Raw genomic sequence first — 26,480 nt, forward strand, 5'->3', positions numbered from 1 at the left:
TGGAGACGTCACTCAGCCGAGGTCCTATCCAGTCCCTGCACCTCTCTGCACTTTGTTTTCTACAGGCTTTTTTTTGGAAAGAATTAACTCAACAACTCTCCAGCTCCCTTTATCTGTCCTGCTCGTCAGTGGTCTCAGCCACCGGGATTCTCCTTCTGCAGCCACAGCTCAGGGGGGGGATGTAATGTATAGGCAGAGAGTGTACAGTGTGTCTGCAATAACTGGAGGGACTGCAGGCAGCTGTCTGCCACAGAAGGGGACTCTGCACTTTGGGCTAGTTAAATGATTGGCTGCAATATCAGGATCTAATGTGGATTTTGTTAGATTATTATTGTGTACCAAGAAATATACATTACGGTTGTCGAATGGGGAAAAAAATCCAGCAGGAAATATACAGAACATACAATTTAATGTGGAACTTACTCTGACCTATGGGATTTTGGACTGCTATTGAAGGAAGTTGCAATTGGAGATATGTGTCTTTGACTGGCTCTGTATATTCGAGGATTTAAACAAGATACAGCCGAATATTATTAACATTATCACCCTTGGAACTTGCAGCTGAAATCCTACAACCTCTATCCAGAAAAGTGATTGAGTGATCCAGGTGTATAGAGACGCATGACAGCGACTAGTGCGCACTGAGAAGTGCGCCCAGAAACCGTAGTCCAGGAAGAATTGTACCCACACAAAGACCCCCAGACTGACCACACGGCTGCTGGAGGAGGGGGGGACCCTCTGTGCCAGGCTCATGATCAGCGATTCCAGCCCGCGGGATTGGGGTTATTATGTCAGTATTAGTGGTAATATTGTACAATAATCGTCATGAAGGAGAAGTCTAAGAACGCAGCAAAAACCAGGAGAGAGAAGGAGAACGGGGAGTTCTATGAACTGGCCAAACTGCTGCCTCTCCCCTCAGCCATCACCTCCCAACTGGACAAAGCCTCCATCATCCGCCTGACCACCAGCTATCTGAAGATGAGGGCAGTCTTCCCAGACGGTGAGTGATATTTTATATATACACATATATATATATATATATATATATATATATATATACATATATATATGTGTGTATATATATATATATATATATATATATATATACATATATATATGTGTATATATATGTATATATATATATATATATATATATATAAATATATATATATATATATATATATATATATATATATGTGTATATATATATATATATATATATATATATATATATATATATATATATATATATATATATGACATTGTATAATTTTAGATAGTTTAAATAGTTTATCTTTCTGTATATATATATATATATATATATATATATATATATATATATATATATATATATATATATATATATATTATACACACACTCATTCATTGCACAAATGTCCATAATGGATTAGTTATATAGTGTAGTTATTATTTTATATGTTAAGGTAGAATAAATTAAAATATCCCCTACTTACTCTTCTTTATCTCGTTCATATACAACGCTTAATATACGTAAATAGGGATTCTTCTTGTAGTCTAGCCAGGGGCCAAGAGTAGAAGACAGAGGGCCGAGCTAGTTAAAGTGAAAGCGTTTAGTAATAACAAAATAACTTAACTGGGTCGTGATTTAAACTGACTGGATGTGATATATGTGAGAGAGGGTCGGTAATAAATTAATTGTAACTGGGCAGTCTATATACTACAACTGTCCCCCACATTTCCTCTCATTTACGACCTACGCTGCCAGATATAATAGATTCAATATATTGTCCTATTTATTGGCTCAATGATAAAGTGAAAAGTTAACGTTTGAGAAATAACATATTTACAATGTGTGTGTGTTTATGTATCTATTTCTGTATATATATATATATATATCACGGCATATGTATGATGTAAATCTGTGAATAACGCCTCATTGCTGGAAGCTGTCAGACACAGTACATAAAATGATATAGCTGCAGCTTCCATATTTGTATATAGCATTATGGCAACGACGAGATATTTATAATGAGTGTTTTGGAAAATCAAGAAACGCAATTATTTCCTACTATTGTGGCACCTTCATAAGACATTGATAGTGTACATATAAACAAGATAATAGTATATTAGCAAGGGGTGACTTCTTTATAATACTAAATGTATTATATATGTCGGAGAGACTATATAATCTTAAAAGACATTGATAGGAGCAGACACTGGATAAATGTACTGGTTATTGCAGGAAATAAAAAAATATATTAAGATACGTAGTTTTATATTATGAAATGTGAGTTTCTCAGTATCTTAGTTTGGTCACAATGTTCTATACCTGTCTTTCAATATTTTTTCTCGGCAAAACTTTGAAAACAAGCTACAATATAGGTGTCTAATGTTATATCATAGACGTGGTACAGGTGACACTATCGCCCATGTATTCTCTGCAGTGTCCCTGTGTGTTTGGTTAGGTTGCCTTACTCCCATCTATATTAATGTTAATATTTAGAGAATTCTGTGTGTATCCTGTGTACCCCTAATACTCTAACACATCACTGATTTACAAATACTGGACTATATTCTTCCCTATATCTATGTGCACCATGCTGGGTACACAATGGACGAGACAAGCGCCAGGCCTCAGTGTCCCAAACCAATTAATCTGTTTTTATCTAATTAATCACCATGATGGAGTGGAATTAAATCTCCTGGCAACTCCTCTGGTTTGTGATCTGGCAATTATATGTTGCTGGCTTGCGATTTTCTTTTCCGATTTAATTAAACACATGTCAAGAATTCTCCTGTACTGTTTAGTAACTATTTACTGAGATATCTCAGTTCTAAATAACTTTTTTTATATATAAATTTGGCGTAAGTGTTTTAATACTACATTTATGTCTCATTGTGCCTAGCAAGGTACGCTGGGACCTGTAGTTAAAAATATATTTCCCTAGATATATATATATATATATATATATATATATATATATATATATATATATATTCCTTGACAGGATAAGGCACTGGATAAATGTACAGTATATATATATATATATATATATATATATATATATGTATATATATATATATATATATATATATGTATATATATTTATATATCTATTTTTATATATTTATATATATATATATATATATATATATATAAAGATAGATAGATTGATAGATAGATAGATAGATAGATAGATAGATAGGTATGTTCAACTATGATTGTAACAGAACGATTTATCATAGATGTTCCAAAACATATGATGTAATTCGTAAAATTGCAAATATCTATTGCAATAAATTCGTAATAGTATACCTATTATCCTTTAGTTCGATAATCCACACGCGATTTAAAATAACCTCATTCCATCACCAACATTTATTAGGTAAAATTGTAAAATATTTAGACAATTATGTAGGGATATATACTTTGTCTAATAAATCCTACTTTAAACCGTAATCGTCTGGTATATTCTGTATATCCTTATACATAAATATATACTTTATTGATATTAATATAGGGACTCTCGTATATACACATTACTGTAGTATTTATGGGTATACAATCCCAGTTAGTGTGACCCTATTCTACACATTATTATTATTATTATTATTATTATTATTATTATATAATTACATGGCGATCATAATGTGTTTTATATTCTTTTCATGTGCTATATTCGCATTTAAATGCTGAACATGGCCTGCTCGGTTGATAATATGTATTTAGATTACGTGGTTTAGTTTCATATTAGTTTGCCGCATGTAAGTATAATACACGATATATTACTGGATATAGGCTAATAATATATAGATTAATAGATAATGGCTATATAGTACTAGCAGACACAAGGCAGAACAGGAAATATGGGGGTGTAATGTTAGATACTGCGCTTTTTCTCTATATAAGGTACATGGGGGACAGTAATTGATAATCTGTTATGCAGGAAGCAGATTAGTACACTGATACCTGTAATATATAGTATTTATTAGGCTGGTTATATGTTTTGTATGTGGCATTAATATCTATGTGTTCCAGGGAAGTGTACTTTCATTACACAGATGGATCAGACGAATAGAATATATATTATTACTCTTACATGTCACACTGGGTTTCTATTCGGGTTTAAATGAATTACCCAGAGCTGTGTCACTGATACTGATGCAGAGAGAAAATGTGCGTTTGTGAAAACAAGTGGTTATGTAAATCTACTTGTAATTAATTCTTGATATCGAAGATTATTGCTCAAATCTACGCCAAGTAGAGCCACACTTACAGTATATTATGTGTAGCCTGATGGTGAGAGAAAGGAGACAGACATACTGATAGACAGACAGGCACATGGACTACTGGTAAGACGTATTAAATCTCTGCACATGTTCTATTAAATTATACTCTTCCAGTAGACCTTTACCAGGCCATGGTGTCAGGATATCTCTGATTGTAGACACGTGAGACAAGTATTGCTACATGCGTGCACAATTAGGGACATCTAAATCAGATCGGGGAAGTCATAGCGTGATATATATATATATATATATATATATATATATATATATATATATATATATATATATATATATATATATATATTTGATAGGGATCTTATATATATATATATTAAGGAAAGTGGTAGGTAGATCGAACTATATATATATATATATATATATATATATATATATATATATATTGCTCAACAGCAGGGTTAAATAACGCGTGGCCTTCTCTAGTTGTTGTGGAACTACAAGACCCAGCATGGCCCGCTAGCCGCTGGTTGGTAGAGCATGCAGTATTTGGTAGCTCCAGACAGCTGGAACAATCACAGTTAAAATAGACTATAAGCAGTCAGTGCACTGCTTACATGAATTTAATCCTTAATATTCAGCTGTTATTACTAGTGTTAGTGTTTGTTTACAGGTAGCCAGAATGTGAAGCCGACATGACCACACCAAAGAGATTGAAACAAAATATAAACGTGTTCGCAAGAGCTTGCACTTTAAAAATGACCAGGACAATAGTAAAATAGATCTGTCAGTAATAGTAGAAAATTCTGTACGACCAAGTGGAGTGATGATCTTCAGAATTATGATGCTGGTATTATTTAATTATATATAGGTTTTATGTGAAATACATATTGCATAAAACTGGGGACATCCAGGTAATTATATAAATAATCACATATATAGGAAAAGACATTGGAAGCAACACATAATTAAATATTGAATAAGGAATTGTATACTGTGCGAGGGAATGGGAGTTCTATATTATAATAAGGGGTGTGAGGTCATCAGACATTAGGCATTCAAGATCCCTACCAAACTGATGCGCTTATGACGTCATTCGTTTTATTGCTGAATCATTTTTTATAGTTTACTGTACTATATAGGTAGGAGATAAGTAGCTGGCAGTATTTGTATTACTGATCTCAGTTGGTGGTTTCACCTATTCGCTACACCTCAGGCTGCATGGGTCTGACCAGCTGCATACAGGCGCAGATTGCGGTGTTAGTACATACTAATGCGCAGATTGCGGTGTTTGTTTGTACATACTAATGCGCAGATTGCGGTGTTAGTACTTATTAATGCGCAGATTGCGGTATTAGTACATACTAATACGCAGATTACGGTGTTAGTACATACTAATGCGCAGATTACGGTGTTAGTACATACTAATGCGCAGATTGCGGTGTTAGTACATACTAATGCGCAGATTGCGGTGTTAGTACATACTAATGCGCAGATTACGGTGTTAGTACATACTAATGAGCAGATTGCGGTGTTAGTACATACTAATGCGCAGATTACGGTGTTAGTACATACTAATGCGCAGATTACGGTGTTAGTACATACTAATGCGCAGATTACGGTGTTAGTACATACTAATGCGCAGATTGCAGTGTTAGTACATACTAATGCGCAGATTACGGTGTTAGTACATACTAATGCGGTACATGTAGAGATGGCCGGATGCAGAATGACATGCTGGTTTTATATCAGTCTATCTCTCTCCAGGCTGATGCTCCAGTGATCACACAGACCATATGTCCCTTTCCCTCATTTCCTCCCGTGTATAAATGTATACCCGTGTACCCAGTTCTATTCCATCGGATTATTTGTTACATGTAGACTTGTTACTGATGAGTCACTAATAATACACAGTACAAGTTACTTTATGCTCTGAAGACCTTGGATATATCTGTTACATGTATGTGGCCCTCACTACAGCCTGCCTATTGTGGCCCTCTATCCAGCCTGCGTGTTGTAGCCCTCACCCTAGTATAATTATTGGTTGTGCTCTTACTAGTCTATAGTAAATCCATATCGCTGATACAGTGATGTGACATGATCCACTCTAAGGCTTGATCTAGTGAACTAACTCTATTGCTATGTAGTGGCTTCCTGTGGCACTCTATCTATTCTATGGCTTATGTAGTGCTTGCTGTGGCACTCTATCCACTCTAAATACTTATGGGGTGCTTGCTGTGGCACTCTATGGCTTATGCAGTGGCTTGCTGTTGCACTCTATTTGCTCTATGGCTTATGTAGTGGCTGGTGTGACACTTTATCCAGATGCTTATGGAGTGCTTGCTGTGGCACTCTAACTACTATATGACTTATGGAGTGTTTGCTGTGGCACTCTAACTACTATATGACTTATGGAGTACTTGCTCTGGCACTATATCTCTCTTTATGCCTTATGCAGTGGCTTGCTGTGACACTCTAACTACTATAAGGCTTATGGAGTGACATACTGTGACACTCTATCCAGATGCTTGTGGAGTGACTTGCTGTGGCACTCTATCTGTTCTATATCTTATGCAGTGGCTTGCTGTGACACTCTAACTACTATATGGCTTATGGAGTGACTTACTGTGACACTCTATCCAGATGCTTGTGGAGTGACTTGCTGTGGCACATTATCCACTCAGTGCTAATCTGATGGCTGCAATATCGTGTGTCTTGATATGATATTTTGTCCACAACACAAAGCTCTAGTGGCTCTCTACTCACTCCAGTGCTGGTCTAGTGGGATGACTTACTATGCACAAAGTATTGATATATTGACTGACGTGACACTCTAACCGCACTGTGCTGATGTAGCTGTAACCTATGAAGAGAGACGTGACATTGTCTCGGTGGATATAGATTAGACTTGTGAGAAACGAGTTGATGAGACAATCTGCGACTTTCATGGATACACGCGTCTGCCTGTTACCAGTGAGTTATATGTGCGTCTGGGAATGTGCGTCTTGCTATGACGATAAGTGCGTTGTTCCTGTATGTGAGGTGACCGCACTATTTTTGTTTTGTATCGGTTTGTCCAGTGATAAGTGACATTCAGACGTCCTGGAGTGTGTAAATACAATTTCAGTTGTGTTTAGTATTATATATCCTGTAGATATTAATTTCAGATCAGTCATAATCATCAGTTAATCTTGTCAATCTAATGAGGCTTTTATATATATATATATATATATATATATATATATATATATATATATATACTTATATATATATGCTTATATATATATATATATATATATATATATATATATATATATATATCTATCTATATATATATACATATATATGTTTGCAGGACGCACTCGCAATAAATAGAACCGTTTTTTTTAACGTGCCTTAATTATTCAGCTATACATAAGTACTTTCTATACAGGAACGGTGTCTTCTACACAGATTTTAATGAAGTAATTATTGCGGGGGTTCTGTTTGCTGTATCATGCGACCCTACCCCCCAAATTTATATTATTTATATACCACCTATGTCATAAAACAAAATATTTGTATCCATTGCAGAGGCTGGATGCCATTGCTTTAAATGCCTATAAGTATTTATACACGGCCCAGCTGAACGTTAAACTGTGATATTTACGCTTTTCGTAATTCACGTAAAATCCAATTTGTCTTTTATTTTGCATCCAAGCCCAATAATCGCAGTATATGATGAAGTCCCAGACACACAGTGCTGGAGGCTGACGGGCGGACCCCGGGATTTACACGGTAAAATAGGACAATGATCTAACATTGTACCTTGGACAATATGGGAAATAATAAAATGAAACAGGCTCAGACATTATGTCACCATGACAGAGTGATCCACAATGACGCATTTCATTTTGTTAAATTAAAGTAAGTTTCAACAAGACTTAAAAGTGTTACAAGTAAAACAAAGTTTTGAAATACACGTGGACATTATAAATCATATTGCTGTGGTTAATATTAATACAAGTGATGAGATTACCCAGAATTGTGCGTAATAATGAAAACATGGTATCATTACTAGTAGTGTTAATTATTGGGTGTTTGAACCTGCATTATGTATGTTATTAGGACAGGTTAGTGCTTCCATCTGTTATATACAGTATGTGACTCATTACTATTATAGTATGTGCTATCTAGCTCCTTCAAGCTGTACTCTGTATACACATCAGGGAATGTTAGCTCCACATATTACACTACATGTTAAGCTGAGCAGCTCATGTCAAAGTCTTTCACTAACTATAATATAAACAATATAAATTCATTCTAATTTTTTATCATGGTCAATGCTATTCTTTTAAATGTGTGGTGTTACCTGCACACAGCATTTGAATGCTAGTTCTCCACTATCGCAATTATTAGACACTGAAGGAATCACCTGACACAAGTTGAATCATTGGATAGGGCCACCAAACCCATACAAACTATTGTGTTTTCTACCCCAATTATACAATCATCTATATATATCTATCTATATATATAGATATATATATATATATATATCTATATATCTATATCTATCTATCTATCTATCTATCTATCTATCTATCTATCTATCTATCTATCTATCTATATATATCTACATCTACATATATATATATATATATATATATATATATACACATACATATATACATATACATATCTATATATATATCTATATCTATCTATCTATCTATCTATCTATCTATCTATATCTATCTATCTATCTATCTATCTATATATATATATATATATATATATATATATATATTATATCTTTGTCTATAGACATATATATTTATATTGAGTATAAAAAACTTTTTTAGTGTCCTATTGCAAGTACAGGTGCTAATATTATGCATTTAACATGTGTTCTTAAAGTCTGGTAAGTGCGCGTTACTACTGATCAGGGGCAGGCTGGGCTGGAGGGCATTTGCCCCCCCCCCCAGGCTGGTCCCATAGTGGGCTACCTCAGGCTGGGTCACCTGCCTTTAAAATGTTCCTAATAGGCTGCTGAGTCAAGCTTTGCCCCCCCCCCCCTACCCAGGCTAAAATTGACCAGTCCCCCCTGCCACTGATAGCCCAAGGACATGATGTCTGTGTATAGATCTGTACACATTCTTCTTGACAAGCATTCACTTGACTTTGTGGCAGTTTCGACGTCGCCTGCTGTGTTCTGAAGCGTTAACACTCAGTACAAGATACTGGGGTTCTCAGAACACAGTACACTATGCTGGAGGGAGTTGTGAGAACACACTTCCAACACACACGCACAAGTTTTTATTCTATGCTTTTCGCAGACAATGTTTACAATTGTACCAGCCCTTATATGCATACTTATGTATTTTGTTGTTAATTAATATTAAAGTATTAGAATTAATTATATTTATCTGTGCTGTTAGACTTAACCACCCACATTAGTGTTTTTATAAGTGCTCATTACCTCTCCTGCCCGGTGTATTCTATAAGAGTGTATGTGGGTTTGCCTTTGTAACGCAGGTTTCCAGGACCATCATGTAAAACCAAACATTTAATATGCTGCATAGTTATCCTGTCTAGGTACGTTCATGTGCTCGGTTATAGGCAGACATGTATCATGTATCTGTACTAATGCAATAAATTGTATTTTATGCATTCGGCTTTAAAAGGCTGATCTGACAACCTTGCCCACAATTCTCATGGCCACACTGTTTTATGTGATTTAAACTGGCGCCACACAGGTGAGTTTTAGTCTTGTGATTAAATCACCTGACATTAATTGGTTAAGAAACTGCGCATTTCAATGCAATTACACGCACCTTGCCATATGTAATTAATTGCCCCCCCCCCCTCCCCCCCCAAAATATAAATCCATACTTCAAATGAACACTTCCTTCCCAGAATCTCCTAAAATCTCTCGGGGAAAACAATTAATTTCGGCGATTAAATTACAATATTGAGCCATTGAAGGAGATCATCTCACAACACAGGGCCTGGGGCTGAGTTAGAAGCAACGCTTAACACAGGAGTCAATTTGCTCTGGGACAAACCATGCTGCAATGCAAGGGGTGCAAATTAATTTATTCTTTTGCATGCTCGGAGAATACCTGCTGCTTTTCCATATATCATAGTAATCCTGGACAGCTTTATTTTTACACTGCATTTTAGAGTTGATCTATATATATGTAGTTGGTACTATAGCTCTGTCCACAAATTTTATATTTGCCCCCCCTGCAGTGCAACATGGTTTTGCCAAGGTGCAATTTTGCTGCTTATTTGGGGGCTTTGATCTTAATCCCCTTCAAAACCAATAAATGTAGTAAACAAAATACTTCAGCTTTTATTATGTTCCACTTATTTTCACTGAAAATTAAATGGAGATTATTTTATTTTTATGAATATTTTAACATGTACTATTTGGAACCAACAACACTAATAATATATAAACATATAAAACAATGTTTATTGTGTCTGCTGTATGTTACAACTGGATAAATATTTCTGATATACCGCCACGTTTATAAAATATATGGTTATATGGGTAATTCAGCTATTTATGTATGTTAGTAACGGCCTGATTCTTCCCATGAGTTTACACTGGGGATTCATCCCTATATGTCCTTTAGTAAGCCTAAATATTAGCTAGATATATTTTGTTTTAACTGTGCTAATATGATTTGTTTACTATGCTTTCATCATTAAAGCTTCGGAACTGTGTTATAAAGAGGTAAAAGTAAATCTTAACAGTCCTTTTAAGCATAAAAAGACTTGTACAGTTTGTGAGTTATACCCAAAAAAAGTTTCTGTTAAAAAGCTCTTTAAATTAATAATATCCTTTTAACTCGGTTGAAAACTGCGCTCTATATTCCACACGCGAAACACTTTTTAAAATAATTCCTTTGACCTAAAGCATGTCATGAATTTACCACTTAACATCACATTTTTAAAGTGGCTAATTTATATATGTTTAGATTAATATTACAGTACTTTAGGAAGTATGTTATTAAAGCCTGCGGAATGTACGCTGATACTGCAGAATTCTAACTGAGAACGCCAGGCATAATTTCTACCTACTTCACACTGCTACAGCTTGAAAGCATTAATACAGTATATTTTATGGGTTTAAATACTGTCCAAAAAATCCCTGGCCAAATATACTCTGTTTTTTTCTATAGTGGTACTAAAGTAAAAAAATAATCTGTTTCAGGGAAGGAAGGAAATACAATGTCTTGACTTTTGCTGCAAGTCAGAACAACTTGGCATACTCCGACAATTATTCAGACGTTGCTCGCTACACACTGCCATATCTCTTTTAAAGGTTTCTCCCACTGACTTGATTTAAAATAAATAAACTGCTGCGCAAGCAGTCATCTATTTATTTATTTATTTTCCTACATTCTCTGTTTACATAATACACCACCAGGCAATCTGACCAAAACATCCCCATTATCATAACATTTTCTTAGTTTTCCATATAAAGCGCCAACTACCAGCTACTATCAGAGAGATTGTAATGGCAGCTACCAGTCAGCAAAGGCTGAGATTATAAAACTGATACAATGCTATATAGAATACCTGTATCTGTCTATCACAATATGATTGGCAACTGGCTGTCAGGAAAAAAAATAAAAATGTTCCTTTTCAGTAAGAAAACAAAGAAGTGAGTAAAATAATATAACATCCTCTTACACTACTAAATATTTCTCATCCGTGGACCATATTCTCTTCTAAATATACTATTTGCAGTTTGATGCATTACAGGATTTCTCAATGAATGTGTCAGTAAATATGTTTGCAGTCAGAAAACTTTTTAATACAATTGTCAGTAAAAATATTTTAAATTGACGTTAACCCTGTATAACAAGTATAAATAGATGACTGATCTGATGACTTAATATATACATTTTACCGGGGATTAGATTCACTTTGAAATAAGGAATATTTAGTGAAACGGGTTAAAGTTGTAGAATATTATACTGTGTGTGGCCCTGTTCTATAAGATTATACTCCAGATCCAACCAGGGGGTAAATGTATCAAGCTGAGAGTTTTCTGGCGGGTTTGAAAAACCAATCAGATTCTAGTTATCATTTATTTAGTACATTCTACAAAATGACAGCTAGAATCTGATTGGTTGCTATAGGCAACATCTCCACTTTTCAAACCCGCCTGGAAAACTCTCAGCTTGATACATTTACCCCCAGATCTAAATTGGTCTGTCAACGTAGGAAAATCAGATTGGCTTATGATCTCCATCATGGTGTGTGTGAGGTATCACAAGCAGTAATGGGGAAAGCACAACGCAATCTGGTGACTCAGCTCAGTACCTAATCGGAGGAGCTATTGGCATTTAGGGGACAGAAACATGAAGCAAAACTATTTAAAAATGCCAATATTCTTGATGTAAATGTATACATCAGTTTTCCTTGCTGGTATATCTAATATTGCTTGAATATGTGAACACAAACAGATCTGTATGGTAGTTTCGGGCAGGGACGAGGGAGCTGTCTCCGGTTGCCGCCTCAGGCGTGGTTAGGCAGACCCCTAGTATTAAAATTAATTTGCGACAATTAATACTGTAACTTGTACTCTTGAGAAACAGAAAATTGTCTCATTGACGTTCATGATTCCTGATTAATCGATTGGCTGCATTCTTAGGAATAGGCTGAGCTCAGGAAATGACTTACTGTAGCAAATGGCAAAACCCCTAAGTTTGCAATTTATCAAGAAGTATTAGTTTGGAGTGGTTGGAGCTAAGTGACCACTGAGCCAGTGTCTGCACAAGAGCTGGGGGTACGAGAGGCCAGATTTGGGCGTCAGTTCCAATAAACATTAATGCATCAAAAAGTACTTTATTCAATGTATAAAGGAATGGTTTTAATGCATTTGGTCTGTTATCACCACACTGAGATGGAGATTTAGTTGTATCTTACTAAGCATTTAAGATAAGTAAAAAAAAAACCACTTAAAAATAGAATTTCCATTTATAAAGTGATTCTTCATCTTTAATACTAGGTAATAGGGGGGGGGGGGGGCTCATAAAACATGTAGAAATAAAGCAGAGACATCCAATGTTTATTTGAATCCTCTTCTACCAAGTCTCTCCTTTTACTTTCTGGCAGCAGAAGGTGTAATATTGGGGCATGAAGCTGGTGCAGGGGTGAGTGTGGAAAAGATTGGGATCACATTCTGCTCACACTACGGTAGCAGCAGAGACGCTCTCTCTCAGCTTCCATTGTTCTGGATCCTGTTACATAAAGGTGTTTCTGCAAAGCAATGGAAAGTTGCTGATATGTAAAGAGGTATTAAAAGGCTAATCTGAGTTAGAGAGAGCAAAACACGTCCTGGCTCTTTAACAACAGCAGGGGGGAGGAAATCTAACACACAGCCCAGTGAGTCTGCGGTATTAACCCTTTATGTACTGGGTGGGAGAGGAAATCTAACACACAGCCCAGTGTGTCTGGGGTATTAACCCTTTATGTACTGGGTGGGAGAGGAAATCTAACACACAGCCCAGTGAGTCTGCGGTATTAACCCTTTATGTACTGGATGGGAGAGGAAATCTAACACACAGCCCAGTGAGTCTGCGGTATTAACCCTTTATGTACCGGATGGGAGAGGAAATCTAACACACAGCCCAGTGTGTCTGCGGTATTAACCCTTTAGGTACTGGATGGGAGAGGAAATCTAACACACAGCCCAGTGAGTCTGCGGTATTAACCCTTTAGGTACTGGATGGGAGAGGAAATCTAACACACAGCCCAGTGAGTCTGCGGTATTAACCCTTTATGTACTAGGTGGGAGAGGAAATCTAACACACAGCCCAGTGAGTCTGCGGTATTAACCCTTTATGTACTGGATGGGAGAGGAAATCTAACACACAGCCCAGTGTGTCTGCGGTATTAACCCTTTAGGTACTGGATGGGAGAGGAAATCTAACACACAGCCCAGTGAGTCTGCGGTATTAACCCTTTAGGTACTGGATGGGAGAGGAAATCTAACTTACAGCCCAGTGAGTCTGCGGTATTAACCCTTTAGGTACTGGATGGGAGATGAAATCTAACACACAGCCCAGTGAGTCTGCGGTATTAACCCTTTAGGTACTGGATGGGAGAGGAAATCTAACACACAGCCCAGTGTGTCTGCGGTATTAACCCTTTAGGTACTGGATGGGAGAGGAAATCTAACACACAGCCCAGTGTGTCTGCGGTATTAACCCTTTAGGTACTGGATGGGAGAGGAAATCTAACACACAGCCCAGTGAGTCTGCGGTATTAACCCTTTAGGTACTGGATGGGAGAGGAAATCTAACTTACAGCCCAGTGAGTCTGCGGTATTAACCCTTTAGGTACTGGATGGGAGATGAAATCTAACACACAGCCCAGTGAGTCTGCGGTATTAACCCTTTAGGTACTGGATGGGAGAGGAAATCTAACTTACAGCCCAGTGAGTCTGCGGTATTAACCCTTTAGGTACTGGATGGGAGAGGAAATCTAACACACAGCCCAGTGTGTCTGCGGTATTAACCCTTTAGGTACTGGATGGGAGAGGAAATCTAACACACAGCCCAGTGTGTCTGCGGTATTAACCCTTTAGGTACTGGATGGGAGAGGAAATCTAACACACAGCCCAGTGTGTCTGCGGTATTAACCCTTTATGTACTAGGTGGGAGAGGAAATCTAACACACAGCCCAGTGAGTCTGCGGTATTAACCCTTTAGGTACTGGATGGGAGAGGAAATCTAACACACAGCCCAGTGTGTCTGCGGTATTAACCCTTTAGGTACTGGACGGGAGAGGAAATCTAACACACAGCCCAGTGAGTCTGCGGTATTAACCCTTTAGGTACTGGATGGGAGAGGAAATCTAACTTACAGCCCAGTGAGTCTGCGGTATTAACCCTTTAGGTACTGGATGGGAGAGGAAATCTAACACACAGCCCAGTGAGTCTGCGGTATTAACCCTTTAGGTACTGGATGGGAGAGGAAATCTAACTTACAGCCCAGTGAGTCTGCGGTATTAACCCTTTAGGTACTGGATGGGAGAGGAAATCTAACACACAGCCCAGTGAGTCTGCGGTATTAACCCTTTATGTACTAGGTGGGAGAGGAAATCTAACACACAGCCCAGTGAGTCTGCGGTATTAACCCTTTATGTACCGGGTGGGAGAGGAAATCTAAAACACAGCCCAGTGAGTCTGCGGTATTAACCCTTTAGGTACTGGATGGGAGAGGAAATCTAACACACAGCCCAGTGAGTCTGCGGTATTAACCCTTTATGTACTAGGTGGGAAAGGAAATCTAAAACACAGCCCAGTGAGTCTGCAGTATTAACCCTCTAGGTAGTGGATGGGAGAGGAAATCTAACACACAACCCAGTGAGTCTGCAGTATTAACCCTCTAGGTACTGGATGGGAAAGGAAATCTAACACACAGCCCAGTGAGTCTGCGGTATTAACCCTCTAGGTACTGGATGGGAGAGGAAATGTAAAACACAGCCCAGTGAGTCTGCGGTATTAACCCTCTAGGTACTGGGTGGGAGAGGAAATCTAAAACACAGCCCAGTGAGTCTGCAGTATTAACCCTTTATGTACTGGATGGGAGAGGGAATCTAAAACACAGCCCAGTGAGTCTGCAGTATTAACCCTTTATGCACTGGTTGGGAGAGGAAATGTAACACACAGCCCAGTGAGTCTGCAATATTAACCCTCTAGGTACTGGGTGGGAGAGGAAATCTAAAACACAGCCCAGTGAGTCTGCAGTATTAACCCTTTATGTACTAGGTGGGAGAGGAAATCTAACACACAGCCCAGTGAGTCTGCGGTATTAACCCTTTAGGTACTGGATGGGAGAGGAAATCTAACACACAGCCCAGTGTGTCTGCGGTATTAACCCTTTAGGTACTGGATGGGAGAGGAAATCTAACACACAGCCCAGTGAGTCTGCGGTATTAACCCTTTAGGTACTGGATGGGAGAGGAAATCTAACTTACAGCCCAGTGAGTCTGCGGTATTAACCCTTTAGGTACTGGATGGGAGAGGAAATCTAACACACAGCCCAGTGAGTCTGCGGTATTAACCCTTTAGGTACTGGATGGGAGAGGAAATCTAACTTACAGCCCAGTGAGTCTGCGGTATTAACCCTTTATGTACTAGGTGGGAGAGGAAATCTAACACACAGCCCAGTGAGTCTGCGGTATTAACCCTTTATGTACCGGGTGGGAGAGGAAATCTAAAACACAGCCCAGTGAGTCTGCGGTATTAACCCTTTAGGTACTGGATGGGAGAGGAAATCTAACACACAGCCCAGTGAGTCTGCGGTATTAACCCTTTATGTACTAGGTGGGAAAGGAAATCTAAAACACAGCCCAGTGAGTCTGCAGTATTAACCCTCTAGGTAGTGGATGGGAGAGGAAATCTAACACACAACCCAGTGAGTCTGCAGTATTAACCCTCTAGGTACTGGATGGGAGAGGAAATGTAAAACACAGCCCAGTGAGTCTGCGGTATTAACCCTCTAGGTACTGGGTGGGAGAGGAAATCTAAAACACAGCCCAGTGAGTCTGCAGTATTAACCCTTTATGTACTGGATGGGAGAGGGAATCTAAAACACAGCCCAGTGAGTCTGCAGTATTAACCCTTTATGCACTGGTTGGGAGAGGAAATGTAACACACAGCCCAGTGAGTCTGCAATATTAACCCTCTAGGTACTGGGTGGGAGAGGAAATCTAAAACACAGCCCAGTGAGTCTGCAGTATTAACCCTTTATGTACTGGGTGGGAGAGGAAATGTAACACACAGCCCAGGGAGTCTGCAGTATTAACCCTCTAGGTACTGGATGGGAGAGGAAATCTAACACACAGCCAAGTGAGTCTGCAGTATTAACCCTTTATGTACCGGGTGGGAGAGGAAATCTAAAACACAGCCCAGTGAGTCTGCAGTATTAACCCTTTATGTACCGCAGGGGAGAGGAAATCTAAAACACAGCCCGGTGAGTCTGCAGTATTAACCCTTTATGTACCGGGTGGGAGAGGAAATCTAAAACACAGCCCAGTGAGTCTGCAGTATTAACCCTTTATGTAGCGCAGGGGAGAGAAAATCTAAAACACAGCTCAGTCAGGCTGCAGTATTAACCCTTTATGTACTGGGTGGGAGAGAATATCTAAAACACAGCCCAGTGAGTCTGCAGTATTAACCCTTTATGTACTGGGTGGGAGAGAATATCTAAAACACAGCCCAGTGAGTCTGCAGTATTAACCCTTTATGCACTGGGTGGAAGAGGAAATCTAAATCACAGCCCAGTGAGTCTGCAGTATTAACCCTGTATGTACTGGATGGGAGAGGAAAGCTAAAGCACAGCCCATTGAGTCTGCAGTATTAACCGTTTATGCACTGGGTGGGAGAGGAAACGTAAAACACAGCCCAGTGAGTCTGCAGTATTAACCGTTTATGCACTGGGTGGGAGAGGAAACGTAAAACACAGCCCAGTGAGTCTGCAGTATTAACCATTAAGGTACTGGATTAGAGAGAAAATCTAAAGCACAGCAAAGTGCGTCTGCAGTATTAACCCTCTATGTATTGGATAGGAGATATAATCTAAATCACAGCCCAACAAGTCTGCAGTATTAACCCCTTAGGTAGTGGATGGAAGAGAAAATCTAAATCACAGTCCAACAAGTCTGCAGTATTAACCCTGTAAGTTCTGGGTGGGAGAGGATATTTAAAACACAGCTCAGTGATTCTGTAGTATTAACCAGGCTTGAAGAACACACACTGAACTTTAAGAAGGCTTTGATGTAATATGTAGAACTTGGTGATGTGTATATTTATTGAATGAATATTTTTTTTTAAATGCAGCCCAGTGACTATGGAGTATTAATCCTCACAAACTGTCTTCTTAAAGTCTACAATAGATTATTTCTAATGACATTACCAAGCATTCTTAATAGATCATTGTACAGTTCTAAATATATAATTATACATGTATAATTATAGCATTATATATTATATGATCGCAGTACAGAAATCATGGTCAAATGTGTATAAATGGCGGTAAATAAAACAAATAGAACTCGTTTTGTAGCACATGGCAACCAATCACATATCAGCTTTCATTAGTTTGTTACATTAGACAAGTTGCATTGGATCACATCACAGCTCTGGCAATCTACAGTTGCCTGTGTGTGGCCAATCAGTTCAGTTAATTTGGCGATATGGGGTGAATGACTAAACTGCATAGTATGACACGCTCAATGCTTAAGATACTTTTAGAAAGGAATTTTAGGGAGAGGGCGCAACGGATGGGTACGGAGACAACCTACAGGGTAATGAGATTGGAATATGTTCCTTTTCTAATTAACAAAATGTATGTTTTCTGTTTGTATTTGTGTATAATTAAACTCTACCTAAACTTGCTACCATAGTACAGCTATAAATGTACTGAATAGCTCTAAGTGGATATAACGTGTAGTGAGCAGGTCCAGCTAGATATATAATCTAATGACTAACACTGGAGCAAATTGTGGTTAATAATTGGGATTACTGTGTGCTCCAGCGTTGGTCATTAGATTATATATCTAGCTGGACCTGCTCACTACACATTTCAGAATTTAAGATTATTTTATTGATTTTAATAATTATTTTAATGCTTTTACTCCTTACTGTATTGTGTTTTTTGTTTTTTTAAAGTTGGGGAGTTCATATTTTAAATATTTGAGCTGAGTATCATAAAGTGTTCGGTAGAGGTGGCCAAATATTTCAACATTCTATTTGGAACCAATCCACAAATACAATCACACAATCCAGAAATCTGCTCATTGATTTCTCGGTCCAAAAATTAAAACAGCATTTTCGTCATTAGTTCCTGTCCAAATTGGTTCTTCTAATCCCAGAGCCACCTTTCTGTCTCTCTGCTTATGGCAAAGGGAGCTAGCATCTTTGTCCAGCTTTTGCCACTAAAATTTGTACATCTTGTGTTTTTTTTACATTTCAAAATATCACATTGTTAAATATTGAATATATTCATTGCATTAAAAGAATTGAACCACACCAACTCATTATTTATTTAAGCGAAAAGGGGGCATTTTTCAAAACAGACAAATATTTGGCACAATCAGAATAAACTGCAGTAAAATAATTTGATCTACATCTATGGCAGTATTTTTTTGACCAGAAATAGAGTTGTTTATATGGGCGGAAATTTTCAGGGTATAAATATATATAATTTGAACAACGCCTATTGTGATATTTATTTGAAAGTAGAGACAAGCGGTTTGGATTCGGAGAAATCCCACAGATCCGAGATTTGGGGTTCAGAGTAGATATAAAACACAACTTGATTCTTTGTGCTAAAATCGGTTCTGAAAACGAGGCAAAATGTCATTTCTAGAAAAATATGAGACCAAAACACTTGTTATATAGGAAGTGCGTCAGTGCACTTCCGGTTAATGCGTTTCAAGCTGCAACGAATACCGCCGGAGTGTGCATATGATAGTATAGGTCAGTTATCCCACCTCCTTGGTACATGTCTTAGGTGCTAATGGAGACTACACACCTGCTAGGCAGGTGTCCCAGTTACTAGGAATCACTGTATTTGGTTGTTATAGTACAAACCCGTTTGTGTACATCCGGTTTTTAATATCTTTATTTTCTGTTGTTCTATGTGGTTGTCTTGACAAAGGTCCAAATGTAGCACCGAACTTTCCTCTTATAATGTGAGATATAAAATTGAAGTAAAAGATAATGAAAGCAGAAATGGGGATTGTATCTTTCAGTAAACTGCCGTGTATATTTGCCCTTACTCTGTCATTAATTTTAGGCAGCCAGCTCGCTGTAGGCTTTGGCTAAAATTAGTTTAAATTTGGACAGTTGCAAAGAAATCATTAGAAAATAAACTGTAAATAGCTGTAAATGAATGTTAATGCTACAAATAGTTATATAGGAGCAAAAACAGCTGAAAATCACATAATTGTATCTATTTTTAACAATTTTTAATCAAATTCTGAACCAAAACCAAAACCTTTCAGGATTTTTGGGCAAAACCTGTAACAAAACCAAAACGCGAAGATGTTTTAGAACCAAAACCACATCCAAAACCAAACCACAGGGGTCAGCGCACATCTGTATTTGGAATTCTGGGTAAACTGTAAGACAAAATAGCAGCAATGTTTGTTTGTTGTCTCCCAGTAAAGTTACTGTTATGCTCACCATAAGTGCATATATACAGTCTTACAATGTGTGTATTGGTGAATGTTGCATCTGAAATAGTTGTAGATTATCACTTTCATCATAAGTGAAACATATATTGCCTCTTTACAATACAAATGAGTTTTTAAAACTTGCTAAATAGACAGAAAACATTCTGGCTTTTTTTATTACTATAATTTGTAACAGCACCTAGTGTGTGATTTATTTAAGTTGAAAACAGGTGTCTAAAGGACGGGCAATTTTCCGGCTGCGAACGGATAAAGAAAATTCCTATAATCTGTAACCATACCTACTGCCATAATTATTTATGAGTGAAAAACAGGTGTTTATAAGGGTGTTGATTTTCTGGCTGTATAAGGGTAACGTGTACTGCTATCATCTGTAACCACACCTACTGTGGTATTTAAAAACACATATTTGAATGTCTGAGTGCGCTGCAAGACAGATCTAAATTACAAAAACGTATCATCCTAATTTGTGTAATGCAAAATACTCGTACAAAGTCATTCACTGCAAAATACATTTCTGTACAGTATTTAGGGAAGGTATTTGCAATGGGCAAATCTGTGCAGTGTACAATATAGTCCACGCAGGGTAGATAACAATGTATGTGAGTGAGGGGTGGTGTCTCTTGTCTTGTACTTGGCTCCTGTTTGATTGTTTGGAAGTAATTGACTCTACAAGTTTTTTTTTAAAATCAATTATTCAGGTATCACAGACAAATATTAGATACTTGTGCCCCAGTTATTTTATAAATATTGAGCACATTGACTAAATTAAAGGATTTGGACCACACCTACTCAGTAATGTAGTTGAATAAAAAAATACTTTTTTATCGGACACATTGGAGGGAATTCAATAGCGCCACGATAAATGTACTACCGTTATTAGGGTAATGTTAACCCTGCTTTCTGCTTGGCGTTGAAATTACCGTAATATCGGTAATAGTGCGCAATTACTTTCGTCAGTAACGTGGCCAATGGAATTCCTCCCATTGAATAATGTAGATGAAATAAATTAAAGCAGATCTGTGATATTTGAGTACAAAAAGAGATGTTTAGATGACAGTTAACGGGGGGCAGACGGTATAATCTATACTATGATCAATGGAACCACACCAGCTCCAGTATTTCTTTGAGTGCAGAAAGACTCTTGGATAAACTGAGAGATAAATCACAGACAATGGAGTTATAAAGAAACATATAGACTTTCAGTAGAATGTGCGACTTTTCAGTGCACTTCATATTACTAATGGGGGAGAAAAAAACACTTTCTATTATTTTTCAACTCATTTATTTGGCACTAACACTTAATACATATGGACATTGAGCTTTGTATTCATGAATTACTATAATCCACCTGTGATATGTCTATTTTCTATCACCAATTAATTCAATTTTTTACTTAACTGTATTACAGGTATACCTTATTATGAGTTAGCATTTTTGAATGTGTTTATTCTGCCTACGACCTTACTCATGAGACTATTTATTGTGGAATATTTTTTTTTTTTTTCACTTATTAGGCACTAGTTTTACATTCTACCTGTTGTAGTCAGTGGGGGGGGGGGGGGGGGTTAATATACCTTCAGCCAGGCCCGTAACTAGGTCTATGCGCGATAGGCGATCGTCCATGGCGCAACACTGAAGGGGGTGCAGTTTATTTTAGGTTCATTTGAGGGCTAGTTTTCCCTCTCGCCCCAGGTGCTAACATTTTAAGTTACGGCTCTGCCTTCAGCCTAATGGTTAATTATTCTATTTAATAAGAGCATATATTTAATACACATCTTATTTGGCAATTTTGGCGTGCCTTTATTATGCGGGGGGAATTTAATTGTCCGCGACGATCACAAGAACACCGCGGCGGCGTAATTTACCGTTACTTCTGTAAAAAAAAATATCCGTGTGAGGTGCGAGAAAAAATAACTGTCTCTACCGTCTTTAGCTGACAGTGCGCTATAAAGAATAATTTAATGCATTTGTGGTGCTCTTACATATTTAATAATGCAGAGTATGCATGTTTTCTATACCCTGTAAAATAAAATCATATTTTGCTCACCATATACCATTTCGGTACTAGCGTAAAGGACGGTCAATAAAAAATAGCATTATGTAGGGGGAAAATATTTTTAGACTTTGGTGTTTATCAGACCAGCGTTATTTCTGTTCCAGATCTGAGCTTGTCAAGCCTTAGGAAGAAAATTGACTTTCTTATTACGTGGTGAATTTCAGAAATCCATGTCTTGGGTCAGGTCTCTGTTGAATTTCAAACGAACATCTGTGCAGCTGCAATAAACTCCACAAAATAAACTTTTTGCACAGCCCCGCTGAGTTTTTAGTGCAAGTAGTTACAAGACATATTTTATAGAGATACTGCATAAAATGCTTCTCGTTCAGACTTCTGATTTGTTTTCTTACAACACAGCGTGAGCAGAGGTCACATTTAATATACGTATTTTAATAACTGCATGTCATATGATAAATTATTTTTTATAAAATGCATATTCCAGGGAAGAATGTTAATTTTATTTTAATACTAGTTTGTGTTCCCACATGTGCACTTAATTTAGCATTTGGGTTTTGCAACTGTTGTCGAAACTGCAGTCAATTGGCCAGAGAGAGTGAGAAGAGGGTAGAGAGTAGGGCAACAGAGAGGGGTATTTAGTAAAGGGACGTTTTACCCCAATATCATCATCATCACCATTTATTTATATAGCGCCACTAATTCCGCAGCGCGGTACAGAAAACTCACTCACATCAGTCCCTGCCCCATTGGAGCTTACAGTCTAAATTCCTTGACACACACACACACGCATGCATGTGGGCTAAATCTGTATTCACTTCCGATGATCAATTTGGTTAACCATTTTATTTTACTTTGTAACCAGAATGAGTGTTGGAACAGCTGATGGTTTTAAAGGTGTAAGTTGTTTTGCTTTTTTTATCATCAATAATTTTTATTAAGGTTTAAAAAGTAAGGAAGGGAGGGGTACAGAAATAAGAAAAAAAAAAGGGGGGGGTAGAGTACATAGTAGAGAGCAGACATAATAATGTATATCACACCAAACAACATATGCACAACAACATGTCAACAACATCTCACAAAGGTGTAAGTGTTACGCAAGCCTAGTGGATTTGCGTTCACTTCCAATGTCCAATCGGGTTAGGGGAAAATGAAAGTTTTCTCCTGATTGGATATTGGAGCGTAGACAGATTTGTCAAACTGGAGTAAAACTTATAGATCTAGAAAATCATTCCCACAAATGCGTAGAGTTGGGCTAACGCACATTTCGTCCCCAATATGGTGATAGATTTACACAAATTTATTAATGTGTGGGCAGATTATATTTTTAAATTACAAAGTCTACCCAGATTTTAACATTTTAATTACAATTATAAGTACTTTAAATAAGCTTATTTGATTTATTATTATTATTATTATTATTATTATTATTGTTATTAATAATAATAATAATAATAATAATAATAATATAATAATAATGTGTATATTAAATAATTTTTAAAAATATTTTCTTAATTTTAGTTTTTGAAGGCAGTGGTAAATTCGCTGGAATTAAACATATATTTATAAAAATAGATTTATTTCATAGTTATTTTCATTTATTCCAACTGTAACATAGCAGTAGTGACGTCAGCTATTCAGAAGTGGCTGAACTTGCGAGTCTGCTGTAGAATTGGCACAATGTGTAACACCAATATGGTGGCAGGCCTTGTCTATTGATAAGGAAACCAATAGGATCAATGAGATAAGTATATGCCGTTACTGTTCCCCTATAGGCTGAGCGATCTGGAAATTGGTCAAATTCAATTTGTTCGGGAGCTAAACAAAGCAATCCATTGTACAGGGTTGCACTAAACAGAAGACTCTCACTGCAGCCCTTCAGGTTGAATTTTCATTGGGTTGAGCTTTTAACTTAAATTAACAATAGTTCATATTAAAGGGAACATTGTTCACAGCCAAGGAATAAAATATATACGCTGATATAAATCAGGATTTATATTGTTTGCCTAGTTTTTCTGTCCTACCCCAAACCCCCTTTCTTCCCCATAGTTATCCATGAATCGGTTCCTGGAACATCCGCTACGTACCATCTGTATGCATTAAAATATTGGAAATAATTGAGCCATAATCGATCTCATGCTTAGGTGTTTATCATCATCATCATCATCATCTACTATATAAAAGCCTAGTGGCGTGTGTCTGTGTGTGAAAAAAAACAAAAACAAGCTGCAGCGCCACCTGCTGGGCGAAGTTATACACTGACCTACTAAATTCTTAGTGTGTGTGGGGGAAAAAACCTCAGAAAGGGCTGAAATTTGCTGCAGCGCCACCTGCTGGGCGGAGTTATACACTGACCTACTAAATTCTTAGTGTGTGTGGAAAAAAAACTCAGAAAGAGCTGAAATTTGGTATTACTAAGATGTTTTTAATTTGTTAATTTAATTTGTTAATTGTTAAAAGTGTTTATAAAGATTTTAAAAATATATATATATATTTCTTGAAGGAGAAGTGACAGTTGGGAGTGGTTGGTGGTTGCCGGGGGTGACAGTGGGGAGTGGTTGGTGGTTGCTGGGGGTGACAGAGCGAGAGGAGTGTAATACTCAGGACCGCTGAGAGAGATCCCTGTGTCTGGAAAGACATCTGGATAGATGTGGCGATAAAGATGAAGGATGAGGTGATGGAGAAAAATGATGAGGTGGTGACATGTGGACAAAACCACGTTAAAAAAGGGCGCTTGCGTCGGGAAGTAACGCTCTTCCCCTGAGGAGGCCTGGGCTATGGCCCAAATGCATGACAAGAACCTTTTTAACACCTTAAGTAGCTTAATTTGACTAGAATGCATGAGTATCATGCACGGCTTAACTTGTTTATTTATATAGCGCCAACATATTCCGTAGCACTTTACAATTGGGGACAAACACAGTAAACTGTGTTTATACATATAAATATCACATTTATCAATGTACACAATAAAAAAAATAAAAACAATAATATTGACCACCTATGTAGCTTTTCCACAAATTTGGTGCGACATATAGAAACATTGCGATTGGCAGCAAAAAATATTCAACTAAGCTGTATTATCTGCCCATTTTAATGGTCACATTATTTTTTTGCTATTCTATATTGTTTTGCTGTTTTAAGATTATTACTATTATTATTATTATTATTATTATTATTATTTTTATTGTTATTATCTTATAGGGCGTAACACAGGTTCCGCAGAGCCGTACATAGGTGGGGTCAGAATATACAGCAAAATGGCCCAAATACAAAAGTGACAAAATGAAATAAATAGAAACAACTAATTTACATAATGACAAAATTACAACCCACAAAACATAATTACGTAATACATAGCTGTTTTAATTAAGGGAAACAAGTTATTTTTATGTGTAATGATTTGGCAGTATGCAGAAATAGAAAAACTTGTCATGTTCATGACGTAAGCTGTATTACCAGTGAGTCAGGAACATAGAAATATGCTGAGGATAGTAGATGGGGACAAGCTAAAGAAACTTTAGACAGAAAAAATATTATTAATACTGTGATAGGAGGGGAGGCCACAGACTGAGAGTTATATAGTGGAAGGAGCAGGGTCCCCCAGCAGCATCGATTATATCAGGAGATGAGTGATGTGTTAGCGAGGACAGAACTTTATGTGACAGGGGCAGTGACATGATGTGATGAGAGGAATTGAGGCATCAGGAAGCCACAGACTGAGAGTTATTTAGTGGTAGGAGCAGGGTCCCCCAGAAGCACAGAGTATATCAGGAGATGACTGATGTGTTAGCGAGGACAGAGCAACATGTGACAGGGGCAGTGCCATGATGTGAGGAGGGGAATGGAGGCAGCAGGAAGCCACAGACCGAGAGTTATATAGTGGAAGGAGCAAGGTCCCCCACCAGCACAGAGTATATGAGGAGATGAGTGATGTGTTAGTGAGGACAGGGCTACATGTGACAGGGGCAGTGACATGATGTGAGGAGGGGAATGGAGGCAGCAGGAGGCCACAGACTGATAGTTATATAGG

The 26,480-nt window shown here is 37.5% G+C and overlaps 1 protein-coding gene across 1 annotated transcript in view; it reads left to right on the plus strand.

The window, feature by feature from the left end:
• Nucleotides 1–227: 227 nt before the first annotated feature.
• SIM2 (SIM bHLH transcription factor 2) overlaps nucleotides 228–26,480 on the plus strand; it is an 82,248-nt gene continuing 55,995 nt past the window's right edge. Inside the window, exon 1 of the mRNA XM_075197231.1 lies at nucleotides 228–1,000. Coding sequence (XP_075053332.1) covers nucleotides 826–1,000 — 175 coding nt within the window. The 5' untranslated portion in view covers nucleotides 228–825. The remainder of the gene's footprint in view (nucleotides 1,001–26,480) is intronic.

The sequence above is a fragment of the Mixophyes fleayi genome, chromosome 2, assembly GCF_038048845.1.
Source record: "Mixophyes fleayi isolate aMixFle1 chromosome 2, aMixFle1.hap1, whole genome shotgun sequence".
Taxonomy (NCBI): domain Eukaryota; kingdom Metazoa; phylum Chordata; class Amphibia; order Anura; family Limnodynastidae; genus Mixophyes; species Mixophyes fleayi.